The sequence below is a fragment of the Cherax quadricarinatus genome, chromosome 1, assembly GCF_038502225.1.
Source record: "Cherax quadricarinatus isolate ZL_2023a chromosome 1, ASM3850222v1, whole genome shotgun sequence".
Lineage (NCBI taxonomy): Eukaryota > Metazoa > Arthropoda > Malacostraca > Decapoda > Parastacidae > Cherax > Cherax quadricarinatus.
This window is the reverse complement of record NC_091292.1, coordinates 100,882,560-100,904,498: the sequence shown is the minus strand read 5'-3', so window position 1 is coordinate 100,904,498 and position 21,939 is coordinate 100,882,560. Positions and strand designations below refer to the sequence as shown.

Here is a 21,939-nt window from a genome sequence, read left to right as displayed (position 1 = left end):
GACAATTCTTTCCTATAAAGGAAAGAAATCTCCAAGAGTTTGATTTAGAGGCTTAATTCTTATTTCTAGTTTATTTTAAACATCTGTTTCTTTTTATGTTGTCTCCTCTTTCTTGTCTCTTCTTTTCCTTTTCTTGTCTCTTCTTTCCCTTTTCTCGTCTCTTCTTTCCCTTGTCTTGTCTCTTCTTTTCCTTTTCTTTCTATCTCTTTCCATTTTCTTTATATCTCTTCTTTTATCTTTCTGTTCTTTCTTGTTTTCTTTCTTTAGTTTTCTTTGCTCTTTCTTCTTTTCCCTCCTTTCCTTTTTTCTCTTCTTTTTCTTTTTCACTTCCTTTCCTTTCTTAAATATTTTTTCAGCGCTGTTTTCTGCTCTTTTTGTCTCCCTTCTTCTTATAATTTTTCCTCTTTCGTTCTTTATCAGTGTCTTTCTTTCTCCTTGTTCTTGTCTTTTAGCTATCTTATTTTCCTTTTCTTTCCTGATTACATTATGCGTCTTTTCTTTATTATTCCCTTTACTTTTTCTTATTTTATTTCCCAATTTATTCCTTTTATCTTTCTTGTTTCTTCTGTATCTTTTCTTGTGTGCGTTGTATATAACTTTACTCCCATTTCTCCTCTTTTTATTGCCTTTATTGTTATTCCTTTTCTCGTTATCTCTTACGTCTTTCCTTCCTTTCGCTTTTATATTCTTTATATTTTTGCTTTTTTTGTTCTTTATCCTGTTTCTTCTTTTCGTCTTTATTTCTTTTCCTTTTTTGCTATTTACCTTCTTTCTATTTTTTAATTTCCTTCTTATCTTCATTGCTTTCTTCCCATTCATTTTTACTTTTATCTTATTCTTTACTTTCTTCCTATTCTTCTTCACTGGCTTCTTACTCTTTTTGGCTTTCTTTCCTTTCGGTTTCCCTCTCTTTCTTTTTATCTTTAACTTCTTTAGCTTATAATTTCTCCTCTCTCTCCACCTCCTCTTCGTCCTCCACGATTTTCTTCCCCTCATCTTCCCATTCCCTTGGTTTTTCTTCTTCCTCTTGACGAGTTTCAGGTTTGTCTTCCCCTGCGTCCTAAGAGTCTTCATCTTGGCCACAGCATCCCATCTCCTTCTTGCGTTCCTCAGGAGGCGGAGGAGGTGCCGGCGCTCCTCCGGGTCGCTGAAGAAGTCATTGAGGTCGGCGTAGCGCAGCGTGACGGGGAGACGCCGCACTTCGATGTTGTGGCTGATGAGGAACCTCTGGAGTGGAGCTGACGCCATGATCCACTTCGCTACTCTGGAGTCTCCTGGTCGCTGGCTGCTTCGTCCACTTGTTCTCTCCTGTCCCTCCTTCACACCTTCTTTCTTCCTGGTACTCTTCGTGCGCTTCAGCAGCCTTTTCCTTGTGGTTTTCTTAGTCTCGTCTCTTTTGTTATTCTCATTCAACCTTTTCCTTATTTTCTTATTATCTACCCTTTGGTTTTTCTCTTCCTTGTCGCTTTCTATCTTTTTTCTTCCATTATCTTTTCCGCCTTCGCTTTCCTTCCGGGTAGTCGTGATTCTCTTGTTGTTCTTTTCGTTTCTCTTCACTGTTTCTTTTCTATTTTCATCTCTTTTCTTATTCTCTTCATTCTTGTTTACCGTCTTTCTTCCTCCATCCTCTTTATTTTCAGGATGTTTTTCTCCTCTTCTTACCTTCATTCTTTTCTTCTCATCATTCTTCTTCTGAGTTGTCATATTTATATTATTGTTCTCCTCATTTCTTTTTATTGTCTCCTTAATTTCACCTGTTCTCTTTATCTCTTCCTTCTTGTTTTCTTTATTTCTTTCTCCATCCTTTTTCTTTTCTTGTTTCTTTCCCCTATCTTTATCCATTTCACCCTTCTTTCCAACTTTACTCTCATCATTTCTCCTCTTTATATTCGTCTTATTTCCTTTTTTATTCTCTACTTTTACAATCTTTTCGACCATCTTTACTAAACGTGTTCCTTCCCATTTATTTGTAGTTTTTGCATCTTTCTTTCCATTATGATTAATATCCCTCTTCTTCCTCCTCTCTCCCTTTGTATTTTTTATTGTTTCTTGTTTTTGTCTTTTATTCTCTGTTTTTTCTGCTTCTCTCCATTTGGCATTTTTAGGGTCGTGTATGAGCTTGTTTCTGTCTTTGTAAATGCCTCTAATTCTCTTTTTTATGGATGAAAATGGCCGAAGAGATCGTGTTTCTGATTCTTCATAGTCGTCATTATCTTCGTAATATTCATATTCATCATATTCGTCTTCTTCACCTTCGCCATTGTCACCGTTCTCTTCAGTTTCGCCTTCTCCTCCTTCATTGTTGCCTTTGTTATCATCATCATCCCCTTTATCTTCATTGTCATCGTTACTACTACGACTATCGCTGTCATTATTCCCCTCTTTACCATTACTGTTCCCTTTGCCATCGCTCGTTTTATTTCCCTCGTTTGCATCTAACTCATCGTCATAATAGTAATAATAATAATACTCGTCACCGGAATCACCATCCTTAGAACCATCATCATAAAAATCATAATAGTAATCATTATTAGCCTCATTATCCTCGTTTTTATCCACACTTGAGTCACCTCCTGACTCAGTCTCGTCTACTTCGATGGCATTGTCCACGAAGTCGACGTTCTCCAGGGGGCTGGTTGCTCCTTCCTCAACGTAATAATAATAATACTCATCCTCTTTGCCTCCTTCAGGCCCTGCGGTGTTTAACACTCCTGAACCTCCAGATGTAACTTTTGAACCTCCAGCAACCCCTCCAGAGCTTCCAGGGATTACTTCATTACTTCCAGGGATCACTCCAGCACTTCCAGGGATCACTTCAGCACTTCCAGGGATCACTCCAGAGCCTTCAGATGTCACTCCAGGTAATCTGGAAAGCGTCGAGGAGCTGGAACCCCCAACATCCTCACTAGGTTTGAAAATCACGTTGCCTCTTCCAGAGGGACACACTTCGAAGTAGAGGTAGAATTCTCCGTCCTGGATGAAGCAGCCGGTAGCAGAAAGGGCTGGAAGGTCCTCTACTGGAATAAGAGTGTTCCAGTCCACGAGACTGTTAGAGAGTGATGGGGCAAGTTCCAGGGTGAAAACCCCACCGCCTAGTTCTGGGTTACAGTCTCCTTGTTGCACTGTTGACAGTTCTCCCAACTCAACACCGAGACCCTGCAAGGTAGTAATAATCCTTTAGGACATTTTCCAATAGGAATGGATTCCATAAAAACTGATAATTTACATATTCCCGAATGCAAAAAATACGCAAAGATGTCATGTGGGATCAAATCTGTTCAGACAGTTGCTTTCCCACACCTGTACAACTGAACTACGATGGTGTGCAGCTGTACTGATGTAACCTGACTGAGAAGAGTCTGATCCAATGACCACCTGACACTTTCTATACACTGAAATAGTTAATAATATCCACCAGGTCTTTTGAAAATCTTTTTCGAACTTATTCTTTAGTTTATGCTTTGATTAATTCATGTTAAGCGCTAAACTCATGTGGGTCATTCAGCGCAAGAAGTCTGCTGAGCGCCAGACAGACGCGCGTCCTATTTGTACTCACCTGTATGTCTTTCGAACTTATGAACGTCATTAAAGAGCGATAAGACGTCCAAGACAACACTGCAGGTGTTAGCAGGACACAGGACGTCCAAGACAACGCTGCAGGTGTTAGCAGGACACAGGACGTCCAAGACAACACTGCAAGTGTTAACAGGACACAGGACGTCCAAGACAACGCTGCAGGTGCTAGCAGGACACAGGACATCCGAGACAACACTGCAAGTGTTACCAGGACACAGGACGTCCAAGACAACACTGCAAGTGTTACCAGGACACAGGACGTCCAAGACAACACTGCAGGTGTTAGCAGGACACAGGACGTCCAAGACAACACTGCAGGTGTTAGCAGGACACAGGACGTCCAGGACAACACTGCAGGTGTTAGCAGGACACAAGACTCCAAGACAACACTGCAGGTGTTAGCAGGACACAGGACATCCAAGACAACACTGCAGGAGTTAGCAGGACACAAGACGTCCAAGACAACACTGCAGGTGTTAGCAGGACACAAGACGTCCAAGACAACACTGCAGGTGTTAGCAGGACACAAGACGTCCAAGACAACACTGCAGGTGTTAGCAGGACACAAGACGTCCAAGACAACACTGCAGGTGTTAGCAGGACACAAGACGCTCAAGACAACACTGCAGGTGTTAGAGGACACAAGACGTCCAAGACAACACTGCAGATGTTATTCCAAGACAACGCTGCAGGTGTTAGCAGGACACAAGACGTCCAAGACAACACTGCAGGTGTTAGCAGGACACAGGACGTCCAAGACAACACTGCAGGTGTTAGCAGGACACAGGACGTCCAAGACAACACTGCAGGTGTTAGCAGGACACAAGACGTCCAAGACAACACTGCAGGTGTTAGCAGGAGACAAGACGTCCAAGACAACGCTGCAGGTGTTAGCAGGACACAAGACGCCCAAGACAACGCTGCAGGTGTTAGCAGGACACAAGACGTCCAAGACAACACTGCAGGTGTTAGCAGGACACAAGACGTCCAAGATAATACTGCAGGTGTTAGCAGGACACAAGACGTCCAAGACAACACTGCAAGTGTTAGCAGGACACAGGACGTCCAAGACAACACTGCAGGTGTTAGCAGGACACAGGACGTCCAAGACAGCACTGCAGGTGTTAGCAGGACACAAGACGTCCAAGACAACACTGCAGGTGTTAGCAGGACACAAGACGTCCAAGACAACGCTGCAGGTGTTAGCAGGACACAAGACGTCCAAGACAACGCTGCAGGTGTTAGCAGGACACAAGACGTCCAAGACAACACTGCAGGTGTTAGCAGGACACAAGACGTCCAAGACAACGCTGCAGGTGTTAGCAGGACACAAGACGTCCAAGACAACACTGCAGGTGTTAGCAGGACACAAGACGTCCAAGACAACACTGCAGGTGTTAGCAGGACACAAGACGTCCAAGACAACACTGCAGGTGTTAGCAGGACACAAGACGTCCAAGACAACACTGCAGGTGTTAGCAGGACACAAGACGTCCAAGACAACACTGCAGGTGTTAGCAGGACACAAGACGTCCAAGACAACACTGCAGGTGTTAGCAGGACACAAGACGTCCAAGACAACACTGCAGGTGTTAGCAGGACACAAGACGTCCAAGACAACACTGCAGGTGTTAGCAGGACACAAGACGCCCAAGACAACACTGCAGGTGTTAGCAGGACACAAGACAAGCAGGTGTTAGCAGGACACAAGACGTCCAAGACAACACTGCAAGTGTTAGCAGGACACAAGACGTCCAAGACAACACTGCAGGTGTTAGCAGGACACAAGACGTCCAAGACAACACTGCAGGTGTTAGCAGGACACAAGACGTCCAAGACAACACTGCAGGTGTTAGCAGGACACAAGACGCCCAAGACAACACTGCAGGTGTTAGCAGGACACAAGACGTCCAAGACAACACTGCAGGTGTTAGCAGGACACAAGACGTCCAAGACAACACTGCAGGTGTTAGCAGGACACAAGACGTCCAAGACAACACTGCAGGTGTTAGCAGGACACAAGACGTCCAAGACAACACTGCAGGTGTTAGCAGGACACAAGACGTCCAAGACAACACTGCAGGTGTTAGCAGGACACAAGACGTCCAAGACAACACTGCAGGTGTTAGCAGGACACAAGACGTCCAAGACAACACTGCAGGTGTTAGCAGGAGACAAGACGTCCAAGGAGAGAAAAAACTGAGATATAATTTAATAGATCAAAGATTTTTCCAGTACTACGGAAATTCTTTTTTATTAATTATTAAGAAAATTATATACTCGGGACTACGTGAAAAATTTATTACAATCGTGAAATGTTATAATAATAATAATGATAATAATAATAATAATAATAATAAGAATAATAATAATAATAATAATAATAATAATAATAATAATAATAATAATAATAATAATAAAAGTCTGCATGCTGTCCTTATTGACTGATTTAAAATTATTTAATATATTTAATAATATACAAGTAAAGACTAACTGATTAGATAATGATATGATATTCCGAGAACGAAGGCCTATTGATTAAGTAATGATTAGATCATTCGGAAATGAAGACTTACTGATTAGGTAATAATTTGATGATTCGTGAGTAAGACCCACTGACTAGGCAATGATCTGATAATCTGGGATTGAAAATCATCAGTGGGTCAGTGACTTGCCTGCATCTACATAAACCGGAGTTTCTGCGTCATTATAGTATTTCCCATTTTTCTCTCTTACCCTCTAGACTTAACCTTGAGCAGTGCCACTACCCGTCTTAACCTTGAGCAGTGCCACTACCCGTCTTAACGTTGAGCAGTGCCACTACCCGTCTTAACGTTGAGCAGTGCCACTACCCGTCTTAACGTTGAGCAGTGCCACTACCCGTCTTAACGTTGAGCAGTGCCACTACCCGTCGTCTGCTCTCTCCTCCAGCATGGCTCACCTGTAGTGTGTTTCTGATGTGGATGAGGTTCTCCAGAGGCAGTGTGCGGGTGCGGGAGAGGATGAGACCTGCCTCCAGGTGACCAAACATTGTCGGTGTGCAACTCCACAACACAGCCCAACTGCTGTAGTCTGTTCCCACTACTTCAAGGGCCACGTCGTTGTATATTTCTGAAAGCAAAGTTCATGGGTGTTGTTTGAGTTAGATTACCAACCGACATGCCTATTCATCCACTAGTCAAAAGATTACTGACGCACACAATAGGCCTGAAAACTGGGTCAAAGCATTTTGAACAAAAAGGGACAATACCGTGACTGGAACAATACGCAAATAAGCCACATATAGGTTATATGAAAAGGTCTCTGTTCAGGCTCATCTAAAGCTCTATACCTCCAAGCACGTTCAAATGACTATCTTAAAAATTAAAGCTTCGACTCAGACCTCGGTTCCTCGAGATAAAACTAGACACATAAACAGATCACTGCAACGCTTCTATGTTATTTTGTCTCCCTTTCCCTTTGGCTATATCCCTTGTCCTAGACACTCACGTGAAGGCAGCCTCATGACCATGGAACCCGGGTTCTCCGGGTTGGGGAAGATCTGAGCCTCGTAGTGCAAGTTATGTACAACACCCGCAGCTCTGAGGGAGAAGAGTTGCTTATCGACGGCCACGGACAAGCTTCCTCCACTCCCCAAGTCCTTGATGGTGAAAGAGAAGCATCTAGATGCCACGTTACTGCCTTGGATCAAGTACCACGTCCCAGAGAACTGTGCGGAAGGCAGGGGAAAACATTATAACAGAAAAATGTGAAGACTGGGTAAGCATTATCCCAATGAAGTGTGAGGAAGAAGGGGCAAGTAGTGTAGCAAAAAATACAGGTTGGTCGCTTAATGGAGCTTAAAGACTATGGACTACATGATAAAGTTACATCTTGCCTGTTCACCACCAGAGAAGAATATTTTAATTCCTAAAATAGGGTCCAACCTCAACTGACAGCATTTATACACTGGGAATTATACACTTCTCGGTGTATATGTCATACAATAACTGAAGGGAAGGCAGAGAAAAAGTCTTATATATAACTCTTTTCAACAGTATCGTAACTGCCTTCACATCACAATATATGTCGTTAAATAATACCCATGTTTTTTTATTAATGAAATAAATGGGTTAATTTAAATGCATTGAAAATTTAAAACTGTAAGATTAATCCAGAGATAATTGGTTTCTTAAGCAATTTCTTAAAAAAATGGGGCATCAATGTACTAATTGATGTTAGTGAATGTTAGATGAAATTAGTGAGCAAAGAAGTAAGCTGAAATTTGTTTGTTGTGTTTTCAAGAAGACAGAGAGTGAGAATGAGAGGCAGCAAGAGAGGAGAGAATAAATAGGACCGAATGAGGAAGCGCTGTATCTAATTACCCTAGAGGTAATCAAGTTTGTTCCGAGGAAGGGATAAGAGAGGAGATATAAAGAAGAGAGAATAAAAGTAAGATAAAGATGAGAAAGCAAAGAAGAAAAGGGAAGAGAAAGTATAGAGAAGACAAGTATAAAACAGAGAAGGGTGGGAGAGCAGGGAACAGATAAGAGAGTAAACTTGAAAAGGAAATAGGGAAGAGAACGAACAGGACCAAAAGGGACGTTAAATGAGAAAATGATAAGCCATGTAAACTACCGGATCCAGTGAGCCGTAAAGAAAGCAAGAGAGGAAGTGAAGGGGCGACGTCGAGTGAGAGATGACAGGGTCGAGTGAGAGATGACAGGGTCGAGTGAGAGATGACAGGGTCGAGTGAGAGATGACAGGGTCGAGTGAGAGATGACAGGGTCGAGTGAGAGATGACAGGGTCGAGTGAGAGATGACAGGGTCGAGTGAGAGATGACAGGGTCGAGTGACAGATGACAGGGTCGAGTGAGAGATGACAGGGTCGAGTGAGAGATGACAGGGTCGAGTGAGAGATGACAGGGTCGAGTGAGAGATGACAGGGTCGAGTGAGAGATGACAGGGTCGAGTGAGAGATGACAGGGTCGAGTGAGAGATGACAGGGTCGAGTGAGAGATGACAGGGTCGAGTGAGAGATGACAGGGTCGAGTGAGAGATGACAGGGTCGAGTGAGAGATGACAGGGTCGAGTGAGAGATGACAGGGTCGAGTGAGAGATGACAGGGTCGAGTGAGAGATGACAGGGTCGAGTGAGAGATGACAGGGTCGAGTGAGAGATGACAGGGTCGAGTGAGAGATGACAGGGTCGAGTGAGAGATGACAGGGTCGAGTGAGAGATGACAGGGTCGAGTGAGAGATGACAGGGTCGAGTGAGAGATGACAGGGTCGAGTGAGAGATGACAGGGTCGAGTGAGAGATGACAGGGTCGAGTGAGAGATGACAGGGTCAACTGAGAGATGACAGGGTCGAGTGAGAGATGACAGGGTCGAGTGGGAGATGACATGGTCGAGTGAGAGATGACAGGGTCGAGTGAGAGATGACAGGGTCGAGTGAGAGATGACAGGGTCGAGTGAGAGATGACAGGGTCGAGTGAGAGATGACAGGGTCGAGTGAGAGATGACAGGGTCGAGTGAGAGATGACAGGGTCGAGTGAGAGATGACAGGGTCGAGTGAGAGATGACAGGGTCGAGTGAGAGATGACAGGGTCGAGTGAGAGATGACAGGGTCGAGTGAGAGATGACAGGGTCGAGTGAGAGATGACAGGGTCGAGTGAGAGATGACAGGGTCGAGTGAGAGATGACAGGGTCGAGTGAGAGATGACAGGGTCGAGTGAGAGATGACAGGGTCGAGTGAGAGATGACAGGGTCGAGTGAGAGATGACAGGGTCGAGTGAGAGATGACAGGGTCGAGTGAGAGATGACAGGGTCGAGTGAGAGATGACAGGGTCGAGTGAGAGATGACAGGGTCGAGTGAGAGATGACAGGGTCGAGTGAGAGATGACAGGGTCGAGTGAGAGATGACAGGGTCGAGTGAGAGATGACAGGGTCGAGTGAGAGATGACAGGGTGAGAGATGACAGAGGAGAGATTACAGGGTTGAAAGGAGAGATGACAGGGAGGAGAGATGACAGGGTCAGGGTCGAGTGAGAGATGACAGGGTCGAGTGAGAGATGACAGGGTCGAGTGAGAGATGACAGGGTCGAGTGAGAGATGACAGGGTCGAGTGAGAGATGACAGGGTCGAGTGAGAGATGACAGGGTCGAGTGAGAGATGACAGGGTCGATTGGGAGATGACAGGGTCGAGTGAGAGATGACAGGGTCGAGTGAGAGATGACAGGGTCGAGTGAGAGATGACAGGGTCGAGTGAGAGATGACAGGGTCGAGTGAGAGATGACAGGGTCGAGTGAGAGATGACAGGGTCGAGTGAGAGATGACAGGGTCGAGTGAGAGATGACAGGGTCGAGTGAGAGATGACAGGGTCGAGTGAGAGATGACAGGGTCGAGTGAGAGATGACAGGGTCGAGTGAGAGATGACAGGGTCGAGTGAGAGATGACAGGGTCGAGTGAGAGATGACAGGGTCGAGTGAGAGATGACAGGGTCGAGTGAGAGATGACAGGGTCGAGTGAGAGATGACAGGGTCGAGTGAGAGATGACAGGGTCGAGTGAGAGATGACAGGGTCGAGTGAGAGATGACAGGGTCGAGTGAGAGATGACAGGGTCGAGTGAGAGATGACAGGGTCGAGTGAGAGATGACAGGGTCGAGTGAGAGATGACAGGGTCGAGTGAGAGATGACAGGGTCAAGTGAGAGATGACAGGGTCGAGTGAGAGATGACAGGGTCGAGTGAGAGATGACAGGATCGAGTGAGAGATGACAGGGTCGAGTGAGAGATGACAGGGTCAGGGTCGAGTGAGAGATGACAGGGTCGAGTGAGAGATGACAGGATCGAGTGAGAGATGACAGGGTCGAGTGAGAGATGACAGGGTCGAGTGAGAGATGACAGAGTCGAGTGAGAGATGACAGGGTCGAGTGAGAGATGACAGGGTCGAGTGAGAGATGACAGGGTCGAGTGAGAGATGACAGGGTCGAGTGAGAGATGACAGGGTCGAGTGAGAGATGACAGGGTCGAGTGAGAGATGACAGGGTCGAGTGAGAGATGACATGGTGGAGTGGAGAGATGACAGGGTGGAGAGATGACAGGGTGGAGAGGAGAGATGACAGGGTGGAGAGATGACAGGGTGGAGAGGAGAGATGACAGGGTCGAGTGAGAGATGACAGGGTTGAGTGAGAGATGACAGGGTCGAGTGAGAGATGACAGGGTCGAGTGAGAGATGACAGGGTCGAGTGAGAGATGACAGGGTCGAGTGAGAGATGACAGGGTCGAGTGAGAGATGACAGGGTCGAGTGAGAGATGACAGGGTCGAGTGAGAGATGACAGGGTCGAGTGAGAGATGACAGGGTCGAGTGAGAGATGACAGGGTCGAGTGAGAGATGACAGGGTCGAGTGAGAGATGACAGGGTCGAGTGAGAGATGACAGGGTCGAGTGAGAGATGACAGGGTCGAGTGAGAGATGACAGGGTCGAGTGAGAGATGACAGGGTCGAGTGAGAGATGACAGGGTCGAGTGAGAGATGACAGGGTCGAGTGAGAGATGACAGGGTCGAGTGAGAGATGACAGGGTCGAGTGAGAGATGACAGGGTCGAGTGAGAGATGACAGGGTCGAGTGAGAGATGACAGGGTCGAGTGAGAGATGACAGGGTCGAGTGAGAGATGACAGGGTCGAGTGAGAGATGACAGGGTCGAGTGAGAGATGACATGGTCGAGTGAGAGATGACAGGGTCGAGTGAGAGATGACAGCGTCGAGTAGGAGATGACAGGCTCGAGTGAGAGATGACAGGGTCGAGTGAGAGATGACAGGATCGATTGGGAGATGACAGGGTCGAGTGAGAGATGACAGGGTCGAGTGAGAGATGACAGGGTGAGAGATGACGAGTGAGAGATGACAGGGTCTAGTGAGAGATGACAGGGTCGAGTGAGAGATGACAGGGTCGAGTGGGAGATGACAGGGTCGAGTGAGAGAAGACAGGGTCGCGTGAGAGATGACAGGGTCGAGTGAGAGATGACAGGGTCGAGTGAGAGATGACAGGGTCGAGTGAGAGATGACAGGGTCGAGTGAGAGATGACAGGGTCGAGTGAGAGATGACAGGGTCGAGTGAGAGATGACAGGGTCGAGTGAGAGATGACAGGGTCGAGTGAGAGATGACAGGGTCGAGTGAGAGATGACAGGGTCGAGTGAGAGATGACAGGGTCGAGTGAGAGATGACAGGGTGAGAGATGACAGGGTCGAGTGAGAGATGACAGGGTCGAGTGAGAGATGACAGGGTCGAGTGAGAGATGACAGGGTCGAGTGAGGGATGACAGGGTCGAGTGAGAGATGACAGGGTCGAGTGAGAGATGACAGGGTCGAGTGAGGGATGACAGGGTCGAGTGAGAGATGACAGGGTCGAGTGAGAGATGACAGGGTCGAGTGAGAGATGACAGGGTCGAGTGAGAGATGACAGGGTCGAGTGAGAGATGACAGGGTCGAGTGAGAGATGACAGGGTCGAGTGAGAGATGACAGAGTCGAGTGAGAGATGACAGGATCGAGTGAGAGATGACAGGGTCGAGTGAGAGATGACATGGTCCAGTGAGAGACGACAGGGTCGAGTGAGAGATGACAGGGTCGAGTGAGAGATGACAGGGTCGAGTGAGAGATGACAGGGTCGAGTGAGAGATGACAGGGTCGAGTGAGAGATGACAGGGTCGAGTGAGAGATGACAGGGTCGAGTGAGAGATGACAGGGTCGAGTGAGAGATGACAGGGTCGAGTGAGAGATGACAGGGTCGAGTGAGAGATGACAGGGTCGAGTGAGAGATGACATGTTAGAGTGAGAGATGACAGGGTCGAGTGAGATGACAGGGTGACAGGGTCGAGTGAGAGATGACAGGGTCGAGTGAGAGATGAGAGAGTGAGAGATGACAGGGTCGAGTGAGAGATGACAGGGTCAGAGTGAGAGATGACAGGGTCGAGTGAGAGATGACAGGGTCGAGTGAGAGATGACAGGGTCGAGTGAGAGATGACAGGGTCGAGTGAGAGATGACAGGGTCGAGTGAGAGATGACAGGGTCGAGTGAGAGATGACAGGGTCGAGTGAGAGATGACAGGGTCGAGTGAGAGATGACAGGGTCGAGTGAGAGATGACAAGGTCGAGTGAGAGATGACAGGGTCGAGTGAGAGATGACAGGGTCGAGTGAGAGATGACAGGGTCCAGTGAGAGACGACAGGGTCGAGTGAGAGATGACAGGGTCGAGTGAGAGATGACAGGGTCGAGTGAGTGAGAGATGACAGGTTCGAGTGAGAGATGACAGGGTCGAGTGAGAGATGACAGGGTCGAGTGAGAGATGACAGGGTCGAGAGATGACAGGGTGGAGAGGAGAGATGACAGGGTCGAGTGAGAGACAGGGTCGAGTGAGAGATGACAGGGTCGAGTGAGAGATGACATGGTCGAGTGAGAGATGACAGGGTCGAGTGAGAGATGACAGGGTCGAGTGAGAGATGACAGGGTCGAGTGAGAGATGACAGGGTCGAGTGAGAGATGACAGGGTCGAGTGAGAGATGACAGGGTCGAGTGAGAGATGACAGGATTGAGTGAGAGATGACATCGAGTGAGAGACGACAGGGTCGAGTGAGAGATGACATGGTCGAGTGAGAGATGACAGGGTCGAGTGAGAGATGACAGGGTCGAGTGAGAGATGACAGGGAGATCAGAGTGAGAGATGACAGTGGTCAGGAGTGAGAGATCGAGTGAGAGATGACAGGGTCGAGTGAGAGATGACAGGGTCGAGTGAGAGATGACAGGGTCGAGTGAGAGATGACAGGGTCGAGTGAGAGATGACAGGGTCGAGTGAGAGATGACAGGGTCGAGTGAGAGATGACAGGGTCGAGTGAGAGATGACAGGGTCGAGTGAGAGATGACAAGGTCGAGTGAGAGATGACAGGGTCGAGTGAGAGATGACATGGTCAGGGTCGAGTGAGAGACATGACAGGGTCGAGTGAGAGATGACAGGGTCGAGTGAGAGATGACAGGGTCGAGTGAGAGATGACAGGGTCGAGTGAGAGATGACAGGGTCGAGTGAGAGATGACAGGGTCGAGTGAGAGATGACAGGGAGTGAGAGATGACAGGTCGAGTGAGAGATGACAGGGTCGAGTGAGAGATGACAGGGTCGAGTGAGAGATGACAGGGTCGAGTGAGAGATGACAGGGTCGAGTGAGAGATGACAGAGTCGAGTGAGAGATGACAGGGTCGAGTGAGAGATGACAGGGTCGAGTGAGAGATGACAGGGTCGAGTGAGAGATGACAGAGTGAGAGATGACAGGGTCGAGTGAGAGATGACAGGGTGAGAGATGACAAGGTCGAGTGAGAGATGACAGGGTCGAGTGAGAGATGACAGGGTCGAGTGAGAGATGACAGGGTCGAGTGAGAGATGACAGGGTCGAGTGAGAGATGACAGGGTCGAGTGAGAGATGACAGGGTCGAGTGAGAGATGACAGGGTCGAGTGAGAGATGACAGGGTCGAGTGAGAGATGACAGGGTCGAGTGAGAGATGACAGGGTCGAGTGAGAGATGACAGGGTCGAGTGAGAGATGACAGGGTCGAGTGAGAGATGACAGGGTCGAGTGAGAGATGACAGGGTCGAGTGAGAGATGACATGGTCCAGTGAGAGACGACAGGGTCGAGTGAGAGATGACATGGTCGAGTGAGAGATGACAGGGTCGAGTGAGAGATGACAGGGTCGAGTGAGAGATGACAGGGTCGAGTGAGAGATGACAGGGTCGAGTGAGAGATGACAGGGTCGAGTGAGAGATGACAGGGTCGAGTGAGAGATGACAGGGTCGAGTGAGAGATGACAGGGTCGAGTGAGAGATGACAGGGTCGAGTGAGAGATGACAGGGTCGAGTGAGAGATGACAGGGTCGAGTGAGAGATGACAGGGTCGAGTGAGAGATGACAGTGTTTAGTGAGAGATGACAGGGTCGAGTGAGAGATGACAGGGTCGAGTGAGAGATGACAGGGTCGAGTGAGAGATGACAGGGTCGAGTGAGAGATGACAGGGTCGAGTGAGAGATGACAGGGTCGAGTGAGAGATGACAGGGTCGAGTGAGAGATGACAGGGTCGAGTGAGAGATGACAGGGTCGAGTGAGAGATGACAGGGTCGAGTGAGAGATGACAGGGTCGAGTGAGAGATGACAGGGTCGAGTGAGAGATGACAGGGTCGAGTGAGAGATGACAGGGTCGAGTGAGAGATGACAGGGTCGAGTGAGAGATGACAGGGTCGAGTGAGAGATGACAGGGTCGAGTGAGAGATGACAGGGAGTGAGAGATGACAGAGTGAGAGATGACAGGGTCGAGTGAGAGATGACAGGGTCGAGTGAGAGATGACAGGGTCGAGTGAGAGATGACAGGGTCGAGTGAGAGATGACAGGATCGAGTGAGAGATGACAGGGTCGAGTGAGAGATGACAGGGTCGAGTGAGAGATGACAGGGTCGAGTGAGAGATGACAGGGTCGAGTGAGAGATGACAGGGTCGAGTGAGAGATGACAGGGTCGAGTGAGAGATGACATGGTCCAGTGAGAGACGACAGGGTCGAGTGAGAGATGACAGGGTCGAGTGAGAGATGACAGGGTCGAGTGAGAGATGACAGGGTCGAGTGAGAGATGACAGGGTCGAGTGAGAGATGACAGGGTCGAGTGAGAGATGACAGGGTCGAGTGAGAGATGACAGGGTCGAGTGAGAGATGACAGGGTCGAGTGAGAGATGACAGGGTCGAGTGAGAGATGAGGGTCAGGGTCGAGTGAGAGATGACAGGGTCGAGTGAGAGATGACAGGGTCGAGTGAGAGATGACAGGGTCGAGTGAGAGATGACAGGGTCGAGTGAGAGATGACATGGTCGAGTGAGAGATGACAGGGTCGAGTGAGAGATGACAGGGTCGAGTGAGAGATGACAGGGTCGAGTGAGAGATGACAGGGTCGAGTGAGAGATGACAGGGTCGAGTGAGAGATGACAGGGTCGAGTGAGAGATGACAGGGTCGAGTGAGAGATGAGTGTCAGCACAGTCGACAGACGTCACGAGTATATGACTCAACTCCTGGAACTACAAGTAGGCAAGGAAACACACACACTCATACACACACACACACACCTTTCAATGTTTTTACCTCCCATTCAACTAAACACGAAATAATAATGCTCTTTGGGAGTCGAGAGTTCCCGTTATAAGCCCAGCAACTTCCGCTTATTGACATATCCGGATTGCTTCACACGAACGTAAACAAAGGCGCGTGAGGGGAATACTAACTGAACGATGAAAGGCAGGATGGTTCCGCGCTCTCTCAGTCGTGACTCCTGGCAAATACTGGCAGATTTCTGGCACTTGTGGGGTAGATAAGCGATGATTAATGTATAGGGGAGAAGGACCGAAAATGGGTGATAAGTTTGAACGAATGACTATAGATGGGTGACAAGTGAGGAAGGGTAATTAGTTGCAAGTATGGATAATTAGTTTTATGTGGAGTGATTCACTGAAGAATGAGTGACACGGGAAGAGTGACTGAAGAATGAGTGACACGGGAAAAGTGACTGAAGAATGAGTGAGAGGCGAGGAGTGAAGAATGAGTGACACGGGAAAAGTGACTGAAGAATGAGTGACATGCGAAGAGTGAAGAATGAGTGACACGGGAAGAGTGACTGAAGAATGAGTGACACAGGAAGAATGACTGAAGAATGAGTGACACGGGAAGAGTGACTGAAGAATGAGTGACACGGGAAGAGTGACTGAAGAATGAGTGACACGGGAAGAGTGACTGAAGAATGAGTGACACGGGAAGAGTGACTGAAGAATGAGTGACACGGGAAGAGTGACTGAAGAATGAGTGACACGGGAAGAGTGACTGAAGAACGAGTGACACGGGAAGAGTGACTGAAGAATGAGTGACACGGGAAGAGTGACTGAAGAATGAGTTACATGGGAAGAGTGAAGAATGAGTGACACGGGAAGAGTGACGGAAAAATGAGTGACATGGGAAGAGTTAAGAATGAGTGACACGGAAAGAGTGACTGAAGAATGAGTGACACGGGAAGAGTGACTGAAGAATGAGTTACATGGGAAGAGTGACTGAAGAATGAGTGACACGGGAAGAGTGACGGAAAAATGAGTGACATGGGAAGAGTTAAGAATGAGTGACACGGGAAGAGTGACTGAAGAATGAGTGACACGGGAAGAGTGACTGAAGAATGAGTGACACGGGAAGAGTGACTGAAGAACGAGTGACACGGGAAGAGTGACTGAAGAATGAGTGACACTGGAAGAGTGACTGAAGAATGAGAGACACTGGAAGAGTGACTGAAGAATGAGTGACACTGGGAGTGACTGAAGAATGAGTGACTGAAGAACTGAAGAATGAGTGACGAGAGTGACTGAAGAACGAGTGACACGGGAAGAGTGACTGAAGAACGAGTGACACGGGAAGAGTGACTGAAGAATGAGTGACACGGGAAGAGTGACTGAAGAATGAGTGACACTGGAAGAGTGACTGAAGAATGAGTGACACTGGAAGAGTGACTGAAGAATGAGTGACACGGGAAGAGTGACTGAAGAATGAGTGACACGGGAAGGGTGACTGAAGAATGAGTGACACGGGAAGAGTGACTGAAGAATGAGTGACACGGGAAGAGTGACGGAAAAATGAGTGACATGGGAAGAGTTAAGAATGAGTGACACAGGAAGAGTGACTAAAGAATGAGTGACATGGGAAGAGTGAAGAATGAGTGACACTGGAAGAGTGACTGAAGAATGAGTGACACGGGAAGGGTGACTGAAGAATGAGTAACACGGGAAGAGTGACTGAAGAATGAGTGACACGGGAAGAGTGACTGAAGAATGAGTGACACGGGAAGAGTGACTGAAGAATGAGTGACACTGGAAGAGTGACTGAAGAATGAGTGACACTGGAAGAGTGACTGAAGAATGAGTGACACGGGAAGAGTGACTGAAGAATGAGTGACACGGGAAGAGTGACTGAAGAATGAGTGACACGGGAAGAGTGACTGAAGAATGAGTGACACGGGAAGAGTGACTGAAGAATGAGTGACACGGGAAGAGTGACTGAAGAATGAGTGACACTGGAAGAGTGACTGAAGAATGAGTGACACGGGAAGAGTGACTGAAGAATGAGTGACACGGGAAGAGTGAGAAGAGTGACTGAAGAATGAGTGACACTGGAAGAGTGACTGAAGAATGAGTGACACGGGAAGAGTGACTGAAGAATGAGTGACACTGGAAGGGTGACTGAAGAATGAGTGCCACTGGAAGAGTGACTGAAGAATGAGTGACACGGGAAGAGTGACTGAAGAATGAGTGACACGGGAAGAGTGACTGAAGAATGAGTGACACGGGAAGAGTGACTGAAGAATGAGTGACACGGGAAGAGTGACTGAAGAATGAGTGACACGGGAAGAGTGACTGAAGAATGAAGAATGTGACACTGGAAGAGTGACTGAAGAATGAGTGACACTGGGAAGAGTGACTGAAGAATGAGTGACACGGGAAGAGTGACTGAAGAATGAGTGACACTGGAAGGGTGACTGAAGAATGAGTGCTGAAGAGTGACTGAAGAATGAGTGACACGGGAAGAGTGACTGAAGAATGAGTGACACTGGAAGAGTGACTGAAGAATGGGTGACACTGGAAGAGTGACTGAAGAATGAGTGACACGGGAAGAGTGACTGAAGAATGAGTGACACGGGAAGAGTGACTGAAGAATGAGTGACACTGGAAGAGTGACTGAAGAATGAGTGACACTGGAAGAGTGACTGAAGAATGAGTGACACTGGAAGAGTGACTGAAGAATGAGTGACACTGGAAGAGTGACTGAAGAATGGGTGACACTGACAGTGACTGAAGAATGAGTGACACTGGAAGTGACTGTGACACTGGAAGAGTGACTGAAGAATGAGTGACACGGGAAGAGTGACTGAAGAATGAGTGACACGGGAAGAGTGACTGAAGAATGAGTGACACGGGAAGAGTGACTGAAGAATGAGTGACACGGGAAGAGTGACTGAAGAATGAGTGACACTGGAAGAGTGACTGAAGAATGAGTGACACGGGAAGAGTGACTGAAGAATGAGTGACACTGGAAGAGTGACTGAAGAATGAGTGACACGGGAAGAGTGACTGAAGAATGAGTGACACGGGAAGAGTGACTGAAGAATGAGTGACACGGGAAGAGTGACTGAAGAATGAGTGACACTGGAAGAGTGACTGAAGAATGAGTGACACTGACTGAAGAATGAGTGACACGGGAAGAGTGACTGAAGAATGAGTGACACTGGAAGAGTGACTGAAGAATGAGTGACACTGGAAGAGTGACTGAAGAATGAGTGACACGGGAAGAGTGACTGAAGAATGAGTGACACTGGAAGAGTGACTGAAGAATGAGTGACACTGGAAGAGTGACTGAAGAATGAGTGACACTGGAAGAGTGACTGAAGAATGAGTGACACTGGAAGAGTGACAGAATGATGATAATATGATTGATTTAACATATAATAAATAGTTTAATTTAACGAATGGAGATGAACGGAAAATATAACTAAAGAAAGAGTGACAATGAAGAAAAACTGATAAAAATAAAGGTCATGCGTAGGAGAATGATGAAAGAAATAGTGACATATGATAAAATTACTGAAGTAGACGGAAGGGCGAATAGTAATTTGAGAGAATAACAAAGAGAAGGATGGATAAAATAACGAAACGAGGGAAAAGGGGGATAAAGGATAACTGAGAGAAACAATGAAGTAGGAAGACGATAAGCAAACATAGTGTATGGAAGGATGACTGAGGGAAGGGACAAGGTAGAGAACGAGAGGAACATCACTTAAAAATAAAAGGGAAACGAGGAAATTGATGGCGTCATGTTGTTAGTGTCGAGGTCACACAGGATAATTAAAACCCTACAAAAGGTCACATCGTGTCACAGTTATCAAAAAAGTTTCCAAGAGTTCACGTCAGGTCAATGACCCTAGTCAGGTCAGAGGCAAACAACGTTCACACAACAGCAGTAACCGCTCGTCCTCATAATCTGAACCTTACTGAGAGTTGCATCAAAGCTGAAATTTGCATAATATACTGCTTCTACTGATGAGAATTTATATCTACAGAAAGATGTCTTTGTCTTGTGATGTCAGTTGTATAGCCCTTGTGGTTTAGCGCTTCTTTATGATTATAATAATAATAATTGTGATGTCAGTCGCTTCTCGACCACACAAAATAAGAAAGCAATGGAAACAAGTTTTTAGGACACAGAGTTTCCCATTAAAACGATTTTAAATTACAGAATTTCACAGTATTAACACTCAAAGCATCACAGAACAATAATAATAATATAATTATGTGAAGCCCTAAAAGATGTAAGTTTTAGAATGCAAGATAACTTCAAATAAAAAATATGTAATTAAAAATATAGCTGAATTATATAAAGATAAACACGAGAATAAGTGGTTTTAAGAGTTTTTTTTTTTACCTGCTGGAGTGAGAAGTCTTTGACCGCGGGGGAGATGGAAGCACAGTTGCCAGTCTTGAACTGGTAACAGGTGGCAGGACCTGCCTGAAGGAAGTACACCGCCACCACAGCTACCAGGAACCTCGCCAGCCTGTCGGGTTCTCCGTCACTCGCTCCAGACATCACTTCGATGCTCCTTACGCCACAGCGCGTCTCTCGAACTCCGCAAGAGAGTCTTCAAGACGAAGTCCAGAGGGCTGGCCCTGGCAGGTCCTTAGTTAATTGGACTTTCATTGAAGAGTTGTTTACTCATTTCTCAGCTGATGGATTCTTACTTCTGTGTTGTTTTCCGTTGCTTGACTTGTGTTGCTCCCCGTGACTTGACCTGTGTTGCTTCTATACTTGACTGTCTTTCTTTCTCGTACTTCCCGACACGAACGCTTCGAATTCGTCAAATGATTCGTTCCATAAGAATGCAGTCTCTTCTCAGCCTCCTAGCTGAGATAAATGATTACCAAGATCATTATTACAGTTTATTCTTCCCTTGCAACTTGCCCACGTCCAGCTGCTGTGACTTCTCAACACAAACTGATACAATGAAGAAATGGGTCAACTGGACACTCTCAGCTCTACTAACTGTGGTACTTTCAGCTTGCCCAACACGGCCTTGTTCCCCTGACCACACGAGTGGACCAGATGGACCAGGTGGACCAGGAGGCTCATCCTGCCAGGGTGAAAGGGGTGAAGGGATGGATTATGAAGGTGGTGGATGGTTGTGGTGATAGTGAGGGTGGTGGTGGTAGTGATGGTGGTGGTGGTAGTGATGGTGGTGGTTGTAGTGAAGGTGGTGGTAGTAGTGATGGTGGTAGGTGGTGGTAACTAGTGGTAGTGATGGTGGTGGTGGTAGATTGTGGTACTAGTGGTAGTGATGGTTGTGGTGGTAGAAGGTGCAAGGTGCTGGCATTGGTGGTTATGGATGGTGATAGGTAGTTCTACTGGGGGGGGGGACTTGCCATGATGCTGGTGAAGTGCTCTTGATCCGGGGAGCTAAATCTACCTACTCTTCCTAGTATCAAACTTGATTACCTCCCATTCCCAGGGCTTCCATACTAATATAATAATAATAATAATAATAATAATAATAATAATAATAATAATAATTATAATAATAATAATAATAATAATAATAATAATAATAATAATAATAATAATAATAATAATAATAATAATAATAATAATAATAATAATAATAATTAATACGCATATATAGTGATCAATGGGGATAGAAGGGAAAGGGGAAGCCTGGATGGAAGGGGAAATGGGATATGGGAGGGGAAGGCGGAAGAGGAAGTAGAAAATGCAGGAAGGCTCCAGCTCTTGGACACTTCCTTTCTCTTTTTTGTATTTTCCATCGACTTACTCATCGTTATGACTCCACATATATACTAATATTAAAGTTAAAATATTTTCCATTTCTATGGCTGATATGGGAGAGTGACTCCCCTCGTGTGTCCCCTCGTGTGTCCCCTCGTGTGTCCCCTCGTGTGTGTCCCCTCGTGTGTCCCCTCGTGTGTCCCCTCGTGTGTCCCCTGGTGTGTCCCCTCGTGTGTCCCCTCGTGTGTGTCCCCTGGTGTGTACCCTGGTGTGTCCCCTGGTGTGTCCCCTCGTGTGTGTCCCCTGGTGTGTCCCCTCGTGTGTCCCCTCGTGTGTGTCCCCTGGTGTGTCCCCTGGTGTGTCCCCTCGTGTGTCCCCTCGTGTGTGTCCCCTGGTGTGTCCCCTGGTGTGTACCCTCGTGTGTCCCCTCGTGTGTCTCCCCTGGTGTGTCCCCTCGTGTGTCTCCTCGTGTGTGTCCCCTGGTGTGTCCCCTCGTGTGTCCCCTC

General features: G+C 47.2%; 1 protein-coding gene across 1 annotated transcript in view; it reads right to left on the bottom strand.

Moving 5' to 3' along the window:
* LOC128690631 (golgin subfamily A member 6-like protein 25) overlaps positions 1-20,759 on the bottom strand; it is a 21,808-nt gene extending 1,049 nt beyond the window's left edge. Inside the window, exons 1-4 of the mRNA XM_053779362.2 lie at positions 20,081-20,759; positions 7,066-7,285; positions 6,518-6,687; positions 1-3,156 (exon numbers count right to left, since the gene is read on the bottom strand). The exon at positions 1-3,156 is cut by the window's left edge and continues 1,049 nt beyond it. Coding sequence (XP_053635337.2) covers positions 94-3,156; positions 6,518-6,687; positions 7,066-7,285; positions 20,081-20,242 — 3,615 coding nt within the window. The 5' untranslated portion in view covers positions 20,243-20,759 and the 3' untranslated portion in view covers positions 1-93. The remainder of the gene's footprint in view (positions 3,157-6,517; positions 6,688-7,065; positions 7,286-20,080) is intronic.
* Between the last annotated feature and the right edge of the window lie 1,180 nt (positions 20,760-21,939).